At 40.4% G+C, this 19,281-nt stretch overlaps 1 protein-coding gene across 8 annotated transcripts in view; it reads right to left on the bottom strand.

The window, feature by feature from the left end:
- The window catches only part of LOC129721097 (tyrosine-protein kinase Src64B), a 176,167-nt gene that overhangs the window by 10,971 nt on the left and 145,915 nt on the right, over nt 1-19,281 (bottom strand). For all 8 annotated transcript variants that reach the window (XM_055673230.1, XM_055673236.1, XM_055673229.1 and 5 more), the window contains one exon: nt 12,110-13,360. In XM_055673230.1, the coding sequence (XP_055529205.1) occupies nt 12,110-12,338 (229 nt within the window). In that variant the 5' untranslated portion in view covers nt 12,339-13,360. The remainder of the gene's footprint in view (nt 1-12,109; nt 13,361-19,281) is intronic.

Below are 19,281 nucleotides of genomic sequence, written 5' to 3'. Positions count from 1 at the left end.
TAGAGGAAGATAATTAACTTTGAATTATAGCGCAAAACGAGAAAATATTAACTCTTCAAATAATCATTTGTGTTCTTCAAATTTCAGTTGTTCAATTTAATATCCGATGAAATGTTTGTTCATTATCTGATGAAGCTCTTATATGGCCAAATGATGCATTCCCAATTTACTAGGTCCATAACTCTGCCGACCGTGCTTGGGAATGCGCGGTATAATGACCAATCAGAGGTCGAGTTTTGTGTTTTGACAAGGCTTAAGAGTTTTCAATAGTACAATAGTTCGAATGATAAAATTGCAATTTCATGCATTTGGTAGGAATCTTGGAAGATTTTCTAATCGATTGCTGCAAAAACGAAGGAAATCCATCGGAAACTAACCGATTTATTAGCATTTGAAAATTTTCTCACTTTTTTCAGTTTTAGATTTTCATTTCACATCCCTATGTAGCCGAACTTCCTGAGAGAAGTATTCTAATTGAAAATTAAATCTTCATTAATTCATTTGTTGTCCTTATAAGGACAATTGTTCAATTTATCATAGGATGTAGTGTTTATCTTACATCTCTGTGTTACCTTGATAGTGAGGACTAAGGCGCACGGTCAACACAATGAGAAAGGTGTTTTCACATTGAAAACTAGACACGGCTTGTTGGCAAATGCATCTACCGCTAATACCACCGCTATCATACGAAAGCGCGTCGTTTCATGTGGAGAATATCAACAACGAAAAATGACGCGCGTCTAAGCATAACCCGAACTGTTTCGCCGTGCTGCTCCCATTTACCTTTACATCGGCCTCAGGGAAGTACCGGCTGCATCTGCATCTACCGTTGAGGCTGTCACTATACTGCTATTGGTACCAAAAGCTATTAACTCTTCAAATAAGTGTTTTATTTGTTCTCAAAAGAACAATTTTTTAATTCAAAATCGGATTTACGCAATCGCATCTCTGTAATATTACCGACAATAATATTCTCCTGAACAAAATGATACAACTTTTCCATTAGGCCTCTGCCATAATAGACGCGAAAAGCGACGCGAACCGATTCGCTCGGCTGTAGGTTAATGTACAGCCATCAGTAGAGCTGTACATTAACCTACGGCCGAGCGAATCGGTTCGCACCGCTTTTCGCGTCTACTATGGCAGAGGCCTTAGAGAAAGTTGCTGGCTGATGTATTCACTTCATGCAAGCCTGCTGCTGATGCTTCCCGCTACCACACTGAAACAGCATTTTAGTGAAGGGAGTGTCGTTGCATCAGCTGACCCTGCTACTATCGATGCTGATATACCCGCTGCAACAGCTACGCTATGCATAGCCATGCCACAGTTGTGGCCGCTATACGCTGGCCCAACTGCTGAGCAACTGCAACGCTATCCGTAGCCATGCCACAGTTGTGGCCGCCATTGGTACCCGCTGTACCTGCTTCTGCTGGCCCTGCTGCTATCGATGGTGAGATCCGCTGAAACTGCTACGCTTATCCGCAGCCATGCCACAGTTGTGGCCGCTATCCGCTATCGATGGTACCCACTGCTCGCTCCCGCTGCTGCTAAGGGAGGACTGCTGTCGTCGCTGTTCAGAACTATTATGAGCGGCTTCGACTAAAACAGGCTCTTATATAGGGATGAAAATAGGAATGAATTATTTTACGTACGTGGTGGAATGATATAGCTCATGGCTCAGAGCGATCATTTGATAAGCTCCACCTCTTTTTTCAGTTTCTAAAGTTTTTCCTCAGTTTCGTAGCACGGATGCACAAAAATGATTTCTTGTGAACATTCTGTCGAGCCGGACCGATAGCACTCTCATTGAAGCAACAAAATAACATGTTTTGTGTCGTGTTGCGCAGCTTCGTTGAAGAAAATGTTCCCGTCCCCGTGTCGCATGTAAGCAGATTATTGCGTTCAGTAGACAGTAGATAGTGTATCCAGCGAATGAACACCGATGGTGCTCTCACACACGCAACGGTTTTAACCCGTATCTTATTGCGGTTTGTAACATAAAGCGATTTCGTTTGCTCGCTGTTGCGTGTTGCATCATGTTGCAACTTGGCAGCTGGGGGACGACGAAATTCTGTTTATGCTGATTGATTGAATCGACTTCATATTAGCTCTGCATTGTCGGACTAACTGCTTTTGTGAATGCGTACTAACAGGGCAATTTATTATTCAATGTCGGTTATGCTGATCGCAGCCTTTGCGCTGCCCCTACAGTGGGGGGTTTACTAAATAAAGTGGAAGTAAAAATTAGACAACTACAACAGAATTTTATTGCATCCCGCACAGAATGTCTGCTTGTGTTGATGCCAGAAAATTATTAACCTTCAATTATTTTTTTTTTGCCTTGAAAAAAGCATGTTGCGGTTCAAAATCGGTTGCTAATTACAACCTTTGAGCTGCCCTAACATTGGGGGAATTAAGATACACGGACAACATGCACTGTGGAAGCTATTTCACATTCAGTAAATTAGACGGGTGCGACAAATTTGAATTGCTAGGATGCAACACAGAATGCTTGCTTGCGTTGACAAAAATTATTAACTTTCAATGACTTGTTTATTTGCCTTCAAAAAGGCATTTTGATTTCCGAAACTGGATTTCCTGATGGCAATCATCATGCTGCCCCAACACGGGGGGAATAATGGCTGTCTGGCGACACACGCTGAGAAAAACCGCGCTGCTCCTGAGACGTGGTGACCAACCAGAGGGCTAGTGCTGCTGCTGAGGAAGGACGACTGCTGTTGTCGCTGTCTGATGCTACGCTATGCATAGCCATGCCACAGTTGTGGCCGCTATACGCTGGCCTAACTGCTGAGCAACTGCAACACTATCCGTAGCCATGCCACAGTTGTGGCCGCCATTGGTATCCACTGTACCTGCATCTGCTGGCCCTGCTGCTATCGATGGTGAGATCCGCTGGAACTGCTACGCCTATCCACAGCCATGCCACAGTTGTGGCCGCTTTCCGCTATCGATGGTACCCACTGCTCGCTCCCGCTGCTGCTAAGGGAGGACTGCTTTCGTCGCTGTTCAGAACTATTATGAGCGGCTCCGGCTGGAACAGGCACTTATATAGGCCAAATAGCATGTTTTTAATTGCAAGGTATATGATTCCGTCGACCGTGCTTGGGAAGCAAGCATATAACGACCAATCAGGGGTCGAATTTTTCGTTTTGACAAGGCTTGACTATTTTCAATAGTACAATAGCGTGAATAATAAAATCACAATTATCTTATTTTTAGAAGAATCTTAGAAGATTTTCCAATCTATTGCTGCAAGAACGAAGGAAATCCATTGAATACTAACCGATTTATTAGCATTTGAAATTGGACATATTTTTCACTTTTTTCGGTTTTAGATTTTCATTTCACATCCCTATGTAGCCGAACTTCCTGAGAGAAGTATTCTACTTCAAAATGCGAGAAATGAACGAGAACTGAGGATGTGACTTTGGCTCAGAAAAAATATACCTCAAGACATGAAATATTGTGTGGAGATTGCGGTTCGTGTTCCGTTTTACAAATGAGATATATTCCTTTCTAAGCCCAAGTTACATCTTCAGTTTTCGTTTACCCCCGTTCATAAAACTTTGCACTATACTTTTATATTATTTTCTGATAATCATTGGTCACTATTCGGCTTATTCGGCATATTTGGCCGAATAATAAACTTACTATTCGGCGAGCCGAATATTCGGCAAAATCCAATATTTGCTAATATTCGGCCCGAATATTCGGCAGCCGAATATTCGGTGCATCTCTACTTGAGACCCTATTGTAGTCATCCACCTCTGTTCAGCAACTCCTATCCCAACTTACACGAGGTGCCGACCGGGATACGAGTAACCTTAGCGGAGATCGGGTAACCAACCCCCGTGGAAACTATGGTCGTATGCTGACTGGGAAAGGAGATCGTACGCGGCTGTACTCGGAGCGGGTGGCTGAATCACGAAACGCAATACCTCGCCAGCTATACCTAAGACGGCAGCCGCGTCGCGAGACTAGGTATCGCAGCCCTAGTAAGGCAGCATACCGAATATAAAATACTACGACCAATCCAGATATAAATATGGATCGGGATAACCGGCATGGACCTAGGCGAACGTAAAAGGACAACGATTATTGGACACTCGGTACTTAGAATGTAAGGACTCTACTCAAACCGGCAAAAACAGGTATTCTGGATAGAAAGCTTCACAAGGTGAATGTGTTGGTTGCTGCCATACAGGAGGTGAGGTTACCGAAAACGGGAGAACGCGAAATTCGAGCAGTAGATCCTATTGCGGGCACTTCATTTAAGTACCACATCTACTACAGCGGCGGCGTCAAAGCAGAAAAGTATGTCGGTTTCGTGCTTATAGGGATGAAGAAGATGAAGCGTGTCATTAGATGGAAGCCGATCAGTGACCGTATATGTGTGTTGAGAATTAAGGGTAAATTTTTCAACTACAGCCTGATGAAGGTGTACGCACCGACCAACGATAAACCCGATGGGGAGAAGGAGTTCTATGAGCTCCTGAAAAAGACTTATAATAAGTCCCTGGGACACGACATCAAGACCGTCATCGGGGATGTTAATGCGCAGGTCGGGCAGGAGAATTTCTTCCGCCACGTAATTGGTAGAGAAAGCCTCCACTCTACTACGAACGACAACAGCCTGAGGCTTGTGAATTTCGCTGCAGCCAGAGTTATGGCTATCTGTAGCACTTATTTTGTACGCCGGAATATACGTAAGCACACCTGGAGGCACCCAAATGGAGAGGCCTGCTCTCAGATCGATAATGTTCTAATTTATGGTCGGCACTTTTCAAACGTTACAGACGTGAGGTCGTATTGAGAACCAAATGTTGACTCGGATCATCATCTCATGGTATCCATGATCCGCACCCGGTTTTCCAATGTGTTAAAATCCAGGACAATAAACAGGATACAGTTGAACATCCAGCGGCTATCAACTGGAGAAGTGGCAACAGAGTACCTGCGGAAGGTTGATGAATGGATTGAGGATCAAGTTGAAGGTAGCCTGAATGAACAGTGAAGGCATATCCACAGTACAATCAGCACCACAGCGGGAGCAGTGCTGGGTACATCTGTGACAGCCACGGTCAAAGAGTAGTTTTACGCTGCCATCGAACGACAGATAAAAAGAACCGCGCCAGAGTTCACATGTTAGCCGCGGCTGTGACTTGTCAGAGCGTAGGAAGATACCGGGTATCTAGAGCTACTGAAAAAAAACTTTATCGACAGAAGAAACGACAGCGTTGGGAGTGATTCTTGAGGAGGCGAAAGGTGGCTTTTCCAGGCACGCGAGAAATTACTACAAAGAGATTAATGGAATCAGGAACTGAAACGTGTCAGCCCCTGTTATGTGCAACGATAGGAAGGGGAACCTGATTACCCCCAACGATGGACGAGGTTGAGAAAGCACTGAAAGAGCTGAAGAACTGCAAGGACGGCATTCCAGCCGAACTCTTTAAAGTGCTTTACACCGGATCATGCCGAGAGTGTGGTTCGATGAAGAATTACCCTCGGACTGGACTCATATATCCGATCTACAAGAAAGGCCACCGCCGCCTAAACTGTAGTAATTATCGGAGCATAACCCTTCTCAACACGGTTTACAACATTCTCTCCCGCATTCTGTTTCATAGACTGAGGCCGTTGTCGGAGACCTTTGTTGGAGCTGGTCCCCTTAACAACCTAACGAAACAATACGGGTTTGATTATTTTCAACATTGATGCATCCCTGCGATTTTGAGCACAATTGAAGCACTTTGCGTGACCAGCTTCGAAATAGGGTGACCATAAAAAACGGCTATATTCGATGTATTTTATTGAAAAAAATTCATAACTTTTGAACCAGTTGACGATTTTCGATCTTTTTGGGTCAAATTAAAGGTAATTACGTCTAGTTATAAGAAAAAATACCACAACATAAATCTGGGTGCTTTTATATGCATAATGTATAAAATTATTGAAATTTTCGTCTTGTTTTTAAATTGAATTTACTCAAATTTAAAAAATAAAATATCTCTAAAAGTTCCTCCATTTATAGAGTCAAGCATGCCCTTCAAAATGAGACCAAGAGATATTTTTTTATGTTTGCCCCAAAATGGATGACATACAAATGAAAAACGCATGTTTTTTGATGAAAAACAGCAATAACTTTGAGTAGAATAGAGATATTTACGATATCAGAATTGCAAATTACTTCTCTTAAAAAGCTTCGAAAGTCGTTCAAAGTCGTTCGCAGTTTAAGGGTGAAACTTGAAATAAAGAAGTTAGAGCGCAAAATGTGTTTTTTCAATATAAATCGGTTGTTTTCAAAGATAGAAAAAAACTTTTTTTTACAAAGTTACTTAAAGTTATTGGAGCTATAACATTGTAGAACAAGTTTTTTTTCTATCTTCAAAGATAAAAAAGTTAGATAGTTGATTGCTTCGAAAATATTGGTCACCCTAATTTTTGATAATTTTTCAAAAAGCGCATTATCATATGTAACAACTTTGTAGAAGAAAGTTTTTCTCTAAAACATTGCTATAGAGCTCTAGACCCAAATTTCCCCCTAAATTTGGTTTTTGGACCATTGTGCAATGTGGATTTCGAGGGGGACGCTCCAGTACGGAATAAATGTTCACCCTGCGACAGATCCTCGATAAATTTTGAGAATTCAACTTGCAGACTCACCATCTGTTCATAGACTTTAGGCAGCGTACGATACAGTTAAGACATAAAAAGTTATAGCGAATTATGGTCGAACATGGTTTACCAATAGAACTAATTAGGCTGATACGTGCCACCCTTGAAGGCTCTACATCATGCGTCAGGATAGCTGGTGCGATATCGGACTCCTTCCTGACGTTAGATGGTTTGAAGCAGGGAGACGGGCTGTCAAAGTTATTGTTCAACATCGCATTGGAGGGTGCTATATAAAGGGCTGGCGTGCAAAAAAGCGGCACCATCATTACGAAGTCTCACAGGCTTCTAGGTTTTGCGGACGATATCATCATCATTGGTATCAACCGTAAAGCTGTGGAAGAGACCTTCGGACCTCTCAGGAGGGAAGCTGCGAGAATAGGGCCCATCATTAACTCTGCCATAACGAAACACATGGTGGCTGGTAAAGAGCGTGGTAGTCCGACAGATGTTGGTGCTGATGTGGTGTCAGATGGATAAACTTTTGAAGTACCGTAAAACGGGGCGAATAGAAACAGTCTGCGATATATCTTGCAGTGTACAAAAAATACTATAATGTCTAGAATGAATATGAAAGTTTTAAAACATGGGTCTTGCCTCCCTTTATTAAGGGTGTAACGTCCATTTTGATACAATAAGTAATTCATTGTTTTATAAAATATAAATATATATTTATATAAAATATATTATATAAAAAAATGTTGCATGTTTTATTCACCCCGCAAGGGGGCGAATAGAAACACTCGCCAATAAAATACGTTTTCCTTGTTCTGATAGAAGTTTTAGTTTTAATTTGGAGAAAACAGAACAAATGCATCATATTTATTGAAATGAGAGGCAAGAAAACTATATAAAATATTAAAATAGTGGAAATGTTCGGTTTATTACTTCATGTTTGTTATCTTATGAATGAATATGTTCTATTAAAGTCCTTATTAGGAACAGAAGGACTCGGGGCCGGGGTAAGCATTTCCACCGGTCTGCATCTTCCGGTGTTTAGGATACGACATCCGGGAACATTTTGTCTTGGTGGAACTGAAATTTTGATCCATATCTCTCGGGTCAGTCCATGTCGAGCATCATGCAGCGGATAAATCGGACTTTCATCACGTTTTTGGCAAATAGCGTGGTTGTCTACTGCAGCGGTTCTCAACCTTTTTTCGTCCACGTACCCCTTAGCGATATATTTCATATCGATTGTACCCCCTCGCTTTGAATGTTCTCGCAGAGTTGGAGAGAATAGTGGTAGATCCTGTTATAGTAGACTACTTCAGGTTTCCAATAGAACTATGATTTGTATGCTTGCTACAGTCATGTTTTAAGAGTAAGATTGATCAACATATGAGGTATTTCAAGGGAAAATTGATTTTTCGAACTAAATTTCTATTTTGGCAACGGTTTTTACTCGTTAACATTCAAGTTCATTAAGCAGACAATATGTGCAGTAGGGAACGCGAAAAATAAGCTAACTGGAAATATGACACAGATTTGGAAAAATATACCACATCCCAACGGGACTTGAACCCGCAATCTTCCTGTCTCCGACATGGTGTTTTGACCAATTAAACTACGGGGGACGATGGTACTGTTTCACAATCTATATGCGTATCACATTCTACTGCCGACTTATTCTATTTCTCATCCCTAACTACACACACTGCTGTCTGCTTAATGAACTTGAATGTTAACGGGTAAAAGCCATTGTTAAAAATAGAAATTTAGTTCGAAAAATTTAACCCTACGGAGCACCTTCCGTTGTTGTGTCGCACTTGCAAGCATGACTCAGACTGACTTTGGTCTCGATCACACAGTTCTATAAGAGTTATCAGCATCAGCTGACTCTTCTGTGTGTGATTAGACATTCCTTTCAGTCGTATGAATAACGCTTGCACAGCAGTGTGTGTAGATAGGGATGAGCAATAGAATAAGTCGGCATTGGAATGTGATACGCATGTAGATTGTGGAACAGTACCACCGTCCCCCATAGTTTAATTGGTCAAAACACCATGCCGGAGACAGGGAGGTTGCGGGTTCAAGTCCCGTCGGGATGCGGTATATTTTTCCAAATCTGTATCATATACATAACATTGCATTGTCCGCCATTACTGATTTTTCTTTCGCGTACCCCCTGGAGGCTCTCGAGTACCCCCAGGGGTACGCGTACCCCAGGTTGAGAACCGCTGGTCTACTGGATTGAAGTCTAAAGGTAACATCCGATTTATCACAGAGTAGTTGATTCTATATTTCGTAACCGCTTGACAAGGAAACAGTTTTTTTTGCGTAAAATCTCAACAGCATCAGGAGGAGCGAATAAGTTTTTGGACTTTTTTGTTGGTAAGTCCTGACCATGTTGGGCTGAAAATGCACAAAACGTGTTCCAGACATCATTTTACATATGAAACATTATAGCAATTTCTAAATCCACATGTTTTGGTACAAAACATATACGCTACGGCGTTGTTTCTATTCGCCCCGTAATCTGCGAACCGCGAGTTTTCCATGAAACATTGGTAACGTGGTGATGAATACCTTACGGCAATCCTTTAATTCACAGTAAAAACTTGAAATGCTTAACTACCGACCCAGTATATCACACGAACAAGTTCTAAGTGAAGCAGAATGGCTTCCACAGACAAAGTTTTTTAGCACTCGGAACGTTCAGAATTCGAGCCTCCATTTTGCAATGTTTTAAGCAAACCGACAGTAGTGCTGCTAACCCATAAATGGGTTTGCAGGACTTGTTTACTATTGAACTATCCAAAAAAATATTTTTCGCGTGGTTTTTAAATGAAATCAAAGACTTAAAATCTCATTTTTCAAGTTCGGAAGTTTTGTTTCTATTCACCCCACTGTTTCTATTCGCCCCGTTTGACGGTAGTCGACGAATTAATTTACCTGGGTACACTAGTGACATGTGACAACAGGGTTAGCCGTGAGATAAAAAGGCGGATAGCAGTTGCAAACAAGGCCTTCTACAGATTATGTAACCAGCTGAGGTCCCGCAGTCCGCAAACCCGTTCTAAACTTGCACTCTACAAAACACATCCTTACCGTGGCCCTCTACGGCCATGAAGCATGGCCGTTGAAAGAGGCCGATCGGCGAGCTCTTGGCGTTTTTGAGCGTAGGATTTAGCGTTCAATCCTTAGCGCAAACTAGAAAATGGCGATTGGCGCAGATGTATGAACCATGAAGTGTACCAGGTGTACAAATCGGCGGATATAATCAAGCGGATAAAACATGGCAGGTTGCAGTGGGCTGGGAATGTAGCTAGAATGCCGGAAGACCGCGGAGATTGGAGGATATCAGTCCGAGACCGAGTGACATGGCGACGTATTCTGGATTCGGCATTGGATCGATAATCTGTCTGTCGCCGTAAAAGTTGAGTAAGTAAGTGAGCTAATAGGGTTTAAAAATGATTCATGTGATGTGGAAAAAAATATTGGAAGCTGGTCAGAATCAAAATCAACATGTTTGATCAATTCACTACACACATGACTTTGATCTGTTAGTACCAAGTCGATCTTTGATGTATTTCTTACAGAAGAAAAACATGTAGGACGGCGACAAAACAAAATAGTATTCTGAGGAATAATCATTGAATAAAATTTGCCATTGGAATTACTTTGAGTATTATTATTAATTCGAACGATTTCTGGTGAGTTTTTGTAAATTACCTTAAAGTTTTTTGATTGTTTGTGCTCGCGTGTGCATTGGAATGGTAAATATGCTGCGGCAATGAAAATAATCCCAAGTTCAGTTTGAACTTCAATCACCAAAATTTCATTAACTTTCGTCTTAAGATGGGGAAGAGCACGATGTTTGGTTCGGAGATGGATCACAATTGCAACTCCACCGCCAGAACCCTTTGTCATATCTATGAACCACGTAATCGGGATCATATTTTAATTTATTTTTTTCATGATAGACGGGTATGCAAAGGAGTAGAACAATTAGGCGGTACAATCGGAGAATTAGCAATATGTTTTGAAGTTTGTTTTGATTGAATAATGAAATTTTGTTCACCTTACCTTGCCTTAACAATAGCTCAACGGACTGGGCATTGGTAAAAATTTGACGCATGGTTGCCGTTACAATTGACACAGTGTAAATTTTTACTCTCTTTCACAGGACATGTGTAATTTTTGTGAGTTTCCACAAATGAGGCATTTCTGGTCCATGTTACAAAATTTAGATCCATGGCCATATCGTTGGAAAACACGGCATTGGGTGATATGTTTTTCACCTCCGCCAAATTTTTGTTACAACTTCCACTTTACTTGCACATTATAGATAGCATGTGTTTTTTCGAAAAAAAAAAAAAAAAATAACCGGTTAACCTCAGTGCGGTTACAATGAATTAAATAATTAGGTAAGAAGGGATATTCCATTTCTCTGACTGTTTTCGCTTCGTGGTTTTTGTTTATTAAAATAACTTGGGTAGGAGTTATGCCAAGTAATCCTGTTAAAGTAAGTTTGATCTCATCAACGGTTTGATCGTTAAGAGACCTTTCAATACGACCTTGAACGAAGCTCTTAGTGTCGTATCCGTATGTAAATAAAATATTCATCTTTTCAGTTAAATACTGAATGAGACGATTACAATCCCTTAGTCAGTCAATGACATCTAAATATTGAACAAACATTAACAGCGAATTCTTTGCGTTAGTTTTTCAAATGATATCGGGAACTTCACAAAATCTTGTTTTCAGAGTAAGCAGAAAAGTAAGTGACATTCTCTGTGGTTCGGTATGAGCTAAAAAACAATACAACGAATTAGGCTTTAATCAATTATGCCGCAGAAGCCTCACGCTGAGTTTACTCCCTGAAAAAGAAATCAAATTTATGACTAACGTAGAACTAATTTACATTAACCATTCAACTCTGCTTTATATACAGCCGACTAAAATGATGTTTTTTTCTTCGTTTTGAGCTCGAAATGCTCATGTTTTTCTACATTTAATTTTCCAACAAAACACATTGAGTCACGCTAACAAAGCAGATTGTTCGGTTCGCATCTTGTAGCGATAATGCGAACATGTGATTGACGATACTGACATACTTTATCAGTCAATAGCCAGAGGGCCTTCGGTGTCAAAGGGTTAGAGTTCTGAAATGCTGCAAGTTGCAATTTGCTATCATCTATCAGCACAAACGCAACGCTAGCTGCGTGGTTATTACAAGCTTGTCTAGTGTCGAACATAACAATCAGAAGCACGGCTGCGGGACATTTCAATATTAAAATGTGGTATACTGCTCTGACGGCTGTTGACGTTCTACACTTTGTAAGGTGTTGTTGTACGTTTCGCTTTTGCGCTGTTTAGCAATTCAAGAAGGTAATTTCAGTATTTTGTTTCATTATTCATGCAGACTTTGGAATCACGTGCGGATTTGGGATGCAATTTTTTTGTTACTTACGTTGTGTCGTCCTCGGCCGGATGATGTCCACTCCGCCTTTGGGATGCTTGACGAGCTGTCCCCGGTTCGGATCCGGAGTATAGCGGGAGTCTAGCGAGCCGCCGCCACCATTGTTGTGCTTCGGCCCGGACAGGTTGGATGTGAAAGAGCTCTCGCCTTTCTTGTACCCACCCGGATAGCTGAGGGCCAGTTCCTGATCCTGACGTTTACTGCAGCATTTGTTACCCATCTTTTCGCTGCTGTGTGTTAAAATTCGCTACTAACGTGCTAAAACTTGATTCGAAAGGGAACTAATTTTGACCCCTATGGCGCCGTTTAAAAAGGGGGCCGTGGTTGGTTGTGCTACTCTTGTGTAAACACACTAAAACGTACGTATTTGCGCCTGCGGCCTTTGGTAATGATTTCAAAGATATTGTTGGCTTCCGGCTCCAGGCACCAGTGAATCTGTCCTTGTGTTTATTGTTACTTTTCGGGGGATCGGATATGTGCGTTCCGTTCCTTGTTGTTTCGCTGTCCTACGGGATCATACCCACTATAATAACGAATTTTTCGCTTAGAGTTAATTTCTCGACTTTCTTGGCACGAGTTAAATGCTGCAGTTGCGCTTGTTATTGTTAAGATGATTTGTGGATTTCTTGATGCGTTAGTGTTTTGCGATAGCCGTTGTAAAGTTGACGGAGAGTTCTTCTAGGAATGCGCTGATGCGAATGAGATCAACGGTAATACAGTCATCTAGATAATTGGAAACCCTTTTTGGTGAATAGCAAGCCAGCGCAGAAGGCCGCTACCGCTAGTCGACTTTTCCTAGGAATTAATTATTTCCCACCTTTGTCTTTGTTTTTCACTTTCTGTGGCATTTTGCTACCTTTAAAGAACGCCGCATTTAAAGGGGAGAATCTTACGATTGCTAAAGATAGTTTTTTGCATGAGTTGCCGCCGCTGAATGGCTCTTGAGAAAACAAGTCACAACCACAGCCAAGACGACAAGGGAGATCAAAGTTCCGGGTTGACACTTTTCCTTTTTTCTTCGTATTCTTCCGACGTGTACCGCAAAATTGCTCGGCGGACACGGAAACAAATTCCAGTTTTTACCACCGCAATTCTACTGGTAGTGTCGTTCCTGTGGCTGCTGGCGACAAAAAAGCAAATCTATTCTCAAGAGGTCGTTTTTAACTGCCATTTTTGAGTATCGCTCTTCGTCTCGGTGCGGTGCCGTTGGCCAGCTGGTGGGAGGGTCTCCGATGCAACTATCTGGAAAAAAGGCAAGAAAGGAAAAAAAAGTTGAGTGAAAAGTTTTTACTTCACGGATGCGTCGACGGGAACATTGTTCATTCATCGTCGATATAATCGGTATTACTATTTTCCCTCGTCTTTCCCCTCCGAGCGACTTGAAGAACAATTCGGTGGAAATAATTTATTCCTCGAATAGTCAGTTTTTGTTTGAGTGCTTCAACCGTCTGCTACGGTGCTTTTTTGATCGATGGAATGTGACATTTTCGAGAACAAAGTAAATATTATACTTTTGCTACTGAATTTTTGCTTTCAGACGTATACGGAGAAGATCATATTACCAGATTCAGATTCTAACTTATACTACATACCTACTATTACGTGCACGTGATATTGTTTTGGCTTTCTCACGAATAATACAAAAAGGAAAGAAAAAAATAATGTTTACTTTTAATATTTCACTATTTAACATTATGGCGACAACTCGTAGAGACCCTATTATGAATTCAGATACGCAACCACAAAACTTGGTCCTGAGCTATTCTTCTCCAGCGGCCCCTTACATTTGCTGTTCGGGCACCCTCGTTGACAGCACACATTCAACTCGCGCTAGTTTCTAGTTTGCCACGTCTACTATATATGTTCGTAGACAATCAACGGGAGGATCAGCGTCCTGTAGAACGCAAAATTCGTGCGGATCTGTAGGTTGCAAACAAATTCATAAACCACTTCGAAAGTATCCCCATCCATTACCGCCGCAGCACCAACGTGCTCTCTGGCAGCTACCATTTTCTTCATTTTGGCAGTGTTCATGGTGAGTCCAATTCCCGTAGCGTCCCTTTCTGAGAGCCGTAATAACTTCCTCCACAGCTCTACGATTAACACCGATGACATCGATGTCGTTTGCAAAGCCTAGAAGCATGTGGGACTTCGTGATGATGAAACCGCTCCTTGACACATCTACTCTTCGTACAACACTTTTCAAGGCTATATTTAACAGCAAGATCGAGAGCTCGTCCCTTTGTATCAGACCATCCAATATTACGTACGCGTCCGAAATTTCGCCCGCTGTCCTAACGCTTGATGTGAAACCTTCAAGAGTCGCATGTGTCAGATTTCAGTCAGTTTTGTTGGGAAACCATGTTCAAGCTTTATCTGCCACAACTCGTTGCGTTATACTGAATCGCACGCCGCTTTGAAGTCTAAAAAACAGACGATGTGTCTTGAATTTGTGTTCTCGAGACATGTCGAGTATCTACTTCAAGGTGAACATCTCGTCCGCTATAGGACGTATCTGGAAAATTTCTGGATTAACTGGTAAATCACACTATACAGCCGCTTGCTTCTGACTTTGTCTCAGGTGTACAAAAAAAGTACAAAAGTGTCATCGACTTGCTCAGATTTGGCTCAATATTCTATGAATTATTCATATGAGGTCACTATGCAAAAAATTCCAACTTCGGTGTCGATTGGGCCAACCCTCGCTCTGTGTAACTCCTTTTTGATAAAAGTGCCAGTTTTCACCAACAACTTTTACTTTCCTTTAATTATAGCTGCAAATATCAAATATCTAGAAATAAACTGATACATTATTTTTGAAGAGCATTAAGGAATCAGAATAAAAACTATCATTTTTAAGAGGTAGTGTTGCTTTTTTTGCGCCAACGGTTTTTCTTTCTCATGCGATGGAAGGCATGATCCCAGAGATTTTTCGCCTCAGAAAATCTCCCGGTGTCGGCTAGGGTTAAATCTAGACCGGTTGGGTTGGTTGTGAGCAGCGTTGCCAAGTATCCAGATTAAGCTGGATTATCCAGATTTTTGAACGTGTATCCAGGTAGACAGATTTGATGTCCAATTATCCAGATTTTTCATGAATGATCCAGATTTCATCCAGATTTTATTTTCTCTGTTCCGCAAAAAGGCCATCACTCCAAATTTGGCGCGAAATTTTGCAATTTTGTCACCTCAAATTTCACGTACCCCAGGACTTTTATCCGAAGAATTTACCTTTCACCCCACGAAATGACTTTCAGATTTTTTCCAGATTTTTTTTTTGCCTTTTCCAGATTTTTAAAAAAATTACCTGGCAACGCTGGTTGTGAGTGGACCACGCCACCCCACAACCACCGACACTTAGGTCGGTGTTGGGATACGAACCCAGGTCCTACGCCGACAGTGTCGCTAGATATGTTGTTTTTGCAATTGAAAAATCGAATTGCGTTTTTCAGCGAATAAGTATATTTTAATTTTGAGTTTGATTATTTCATCATATTGTTGAGAAAACTTTATACGAAAAGTTGTTATCGTTCCGAAGTATTATAACAAAACTCGAGTTACAGCTTTATTAAGAAACAAAATCGGATTTTATCTTCTCTTTTAAGTTTTTTTATGTTTCCAAATATTTTATATCGATAAACTTTCTAGAAATTGCATTTTGAAGAAAATTAGTCAAGGATTCCTGAAAAAAATATCAAGCGGCAGTGTTGCCAGATATGTTATTTTTGCATTCGAGAAATTATTTTGTATTTTTCGGCAGTTTTCTGACTTCGAATTTGACAATTTCATCGTGTTTCTGCGAAAAATTGGCAATCAAAAATTAAGTTACAGCATTTTAAAGAAATGAGGCCAAATTTATCTTGTTTTGCTTAAAATTAAACCAGTGAGGTTTTTTCAGTCGGGGAGTACACACCTCGTAAAAAACGCGGTATTTCGAAAATTTGCGAAAATATTCGCGTTAATTCGAAAATCCACTAAAAAAACCGCGTTAAATAAACAATCCAAGTAAAATGAACCACCAATGAAGGATTAAGAATAAAAACGAGAGACTCTTCGACCAGTATCGACAATTGTCCTTTTTAACGGTCATTCAGCATCCTGGCGGAGGTTTGTTCGAAAATCTGCGAAAAAAACGCGTAGTTTAAAAATCCGCTTAGAAAAATGCCTGCTTAGAACAATCGCGTGACGAATTCTCACTGTATTCCTATTTGCTATTGTCTATGGAACTCTTTCTTGTGGACATTCTGAATGTTACAATTTTAAAAGAATTAGCCGATATAGAGAGTAATTATGAACTATTATTGATTAATTATAGACAATACTTAAGCGGAAGTGTTGCTAGTTACTTGAATATCCATTAAAAACATTTTTTTTTATTATTCTGAATTTTAAGATCCTAACTTGAATAAATTTTTTTAATGAAATTTCGTGAATATAATATATCCGATGATATAAAAACTTAGAAAAGAAGATGGCTTGCAACCAGGGAGAATTTGGAATTGTTTCCTAAAGTTTGTTGTAACTCCTCGGATTGAAAAGTGTTCTTCGAATATTTTTTTACAGGAAATTATCAAATATGACATTAAAATACACTAAGGTGTTCTTTTACGCGGGGGATGCGTTCCAAATTTGTATGGACCCGCGTAAAAAAAGGCTTTTTGAGTTGCAAATATAACGAAGAAAATCGTCCTGAAATGTTCGAACCCCGTTTGATTATGATAGTGGTCAATCTAGAGACCAAAAAACAATATTTAAAATTTTGAGTATTTAAACCAAAAATTGTGATTTTTTCAAAAACTGAACACTCGTGGCCTAAAAACGGAAAACGTGATTGAAATGAGGTCGATATCTTGTATCGTTTTTGAGTTTCGGAGGAAGGCAATCCGCGTGAAAAGGAACCGCGTAAGGAATAGACCTTACTGTATACTAATTTGTTGTAAAACAACATATCTGGCAACACTGCCGCTTGAAAATTAATATTTTCTCTGGATTCCTTAACTAATTCATTAAAAAAATAATATATCAAATATGACTTATAACCGTCGCAAAAATGTTCAATTCAATTAATGTTTAGTAATTTATGGTGTTTGTGTTTATCATGATCATGAGACAAACCGTTAATCATCATCAGCAGCAGCATTGCAGTTTTTCCTTTGCATTGCACACGAATAGAAATCTTGTATCAATGCAACGATAGACCAACCGCGCTCAGCTCCACCTGTACTGTACGGTACTGTTACTTTTACCTGCATGTTTTCTTTCAAGACATCAGTTTTTATTAGGTTCCAACAGTAGGTTACCAAATTGTTTAGGAAAAAGGGTTGTTTCAAACTTTTCGAAAAACTTTTACCTTCGAGACATCAAAATTGACATCGGCATTTATATCTGCCTCTTCCAGATGGTCTCGAGAGTCGAGGTACGATGCTGGCCTATCAAGCCAGTCGCCGTAGGTTCGAGTTTCGGCTGGGGGAAGACTGTTAGTGTCAGTAGGATCATAGCGCTGGCCCCGCAATTGTCCTGTACACATTGTACATATAAACAGAAGGTCAAGTTCCGAATCTGAATGTAGCACCAAGGCTTTGCTTTGCTTTATCTATATCTGCATCCGTAATCACATATCCGCATCCGCATCTGCAGATGCCTGAAATACCACATCCGTAATATTCCTGTAGAAAACAAAGACGTAGCTCCACTTCAAAAATTAACTTTTTTGTTTCTGGTATTAGAACAATGTTTCCATCAGGTTGCCATCTTGGTCTCAATCGGCAATTGCTTCAAGTTTTGGTATTAGAGCGAATGCAGTAAGCATCGTAAAACATGAAATTTACGCAAGAATTCTGTTGAAGAATTACCCCAACTGATCATTCAAGAATATTGACTTACATTATGACAAAAAATGAAATTAGTTCGTAAAGTAAAATTAGCACAACGGAGCTCTTCCGTGCTACGCCTTCCATGGGAGTTGGCCACCAACTGACGTGTCCCATCGCTTGCGCCGCTGTAGATATAATAAGTCATTATACACAGTGTGCGTTAAGAGACCACTCTCTCAGTTGACAGAAATAAACTTCCACAGGGCAGTGTGTGCAGTTTCATCGCGGCGTGCTGAGATGCGGGAACACAATAGTAGAGGGTGATTCGACATTGGTCTTAGGAAGAGTTACCCTTACCCAGTAGTTTAATTGGCCAAAACACCTTGCCGGAGATTGCGGGTTCGAGTCCCGTCTGGACGAGGGAAAATTTTTTCTAATTCTAGTCACACCTTCTATTCCCGTTCATCTTCGCATTCCCGCGAAACTACATACATTGCCCGCTTTACTAAACTGTATGGAAGCTGTTAGCATTCGAACAATTCGCTTCCAATGCTCATTTATTTTATCACAGACTGTTCGCCAGTATAGGATGGAGAAAACAGAAATAATTGTACCGAAAGATGCTCGTAACCCGATCAAACGATCAATCAACAAAATATTGTACTTTCTAACTAATTTTAATCTTTTTCTGCCAAAAACCTAACAAAACTTGCTATGATTTGTAATAATTAGTAAGTAATTTTGATAGGAATTTTGATATTTCAACTATTAACGAGACTAAGTTTAGAACACAAGTTGATACAAAAAGTTCGTAACAAAATATCAAGATTTGTTATAATCCTGATATAAGCAATGAGATTAAATACAGACCCTGTCATTAGAATGAAGCAGTTTGTTAATTCGAGTATCATTCGAAATAGAAAACCGCAGTGATCAATAAATGAAAACATAAGAAGTAAAGTTCGGATTAGTTTTGAACAATAATTTAGTAAAGGAAATCGAAATGGTTCAAAAAACATGTCACAACAACAAAAAGCTAGGGTAAAATTGTTAGAAGATAAAGACAAAACAGCACCAGAACTAAGTTAAAATAATTCAGTTAGGCAACATTATTGACAATTGATGCACTGCATATCAAATCACTTTTTTCGCCTTTCTCTGAGGCTCTTCAAAACAATATGAAAGAACCGTACGGAAATTTCCAGCGATAAAAATCTGGACAAACCCCGCTATAAAAAGGGGTCACAGACGGTTCCATCAATCCAAATTACCCGAGCGATGTCAAACATGTGGTCGACACATTTCGACAATTGTTCTGCAGCAATAAAAAGACGCTTTGTCTGGCTGCCTCTT

Source organism: Wyeomyia smithii, chromosome 2 (assembly GCF_029784165.1).
Source record: "Wyeomyia smithii strain HCP4-BCI-WySm-NY-G18 chromosome 2, ASM2978416v1, whole genome shotgun sequence".
In the NCBI taxonomy this organism is placed as follows: Eukaryota; Metazoa; Arthropoda; class Insecta; order Diptera; family Culicidae; genus Wyeomyia; species Wyeomyia smithii.
The sequence above is the reverse complement of the archived record's forward strand: the minus strand, read 5'-3'. Positions and strand labels throughout refer to the sequence as shown.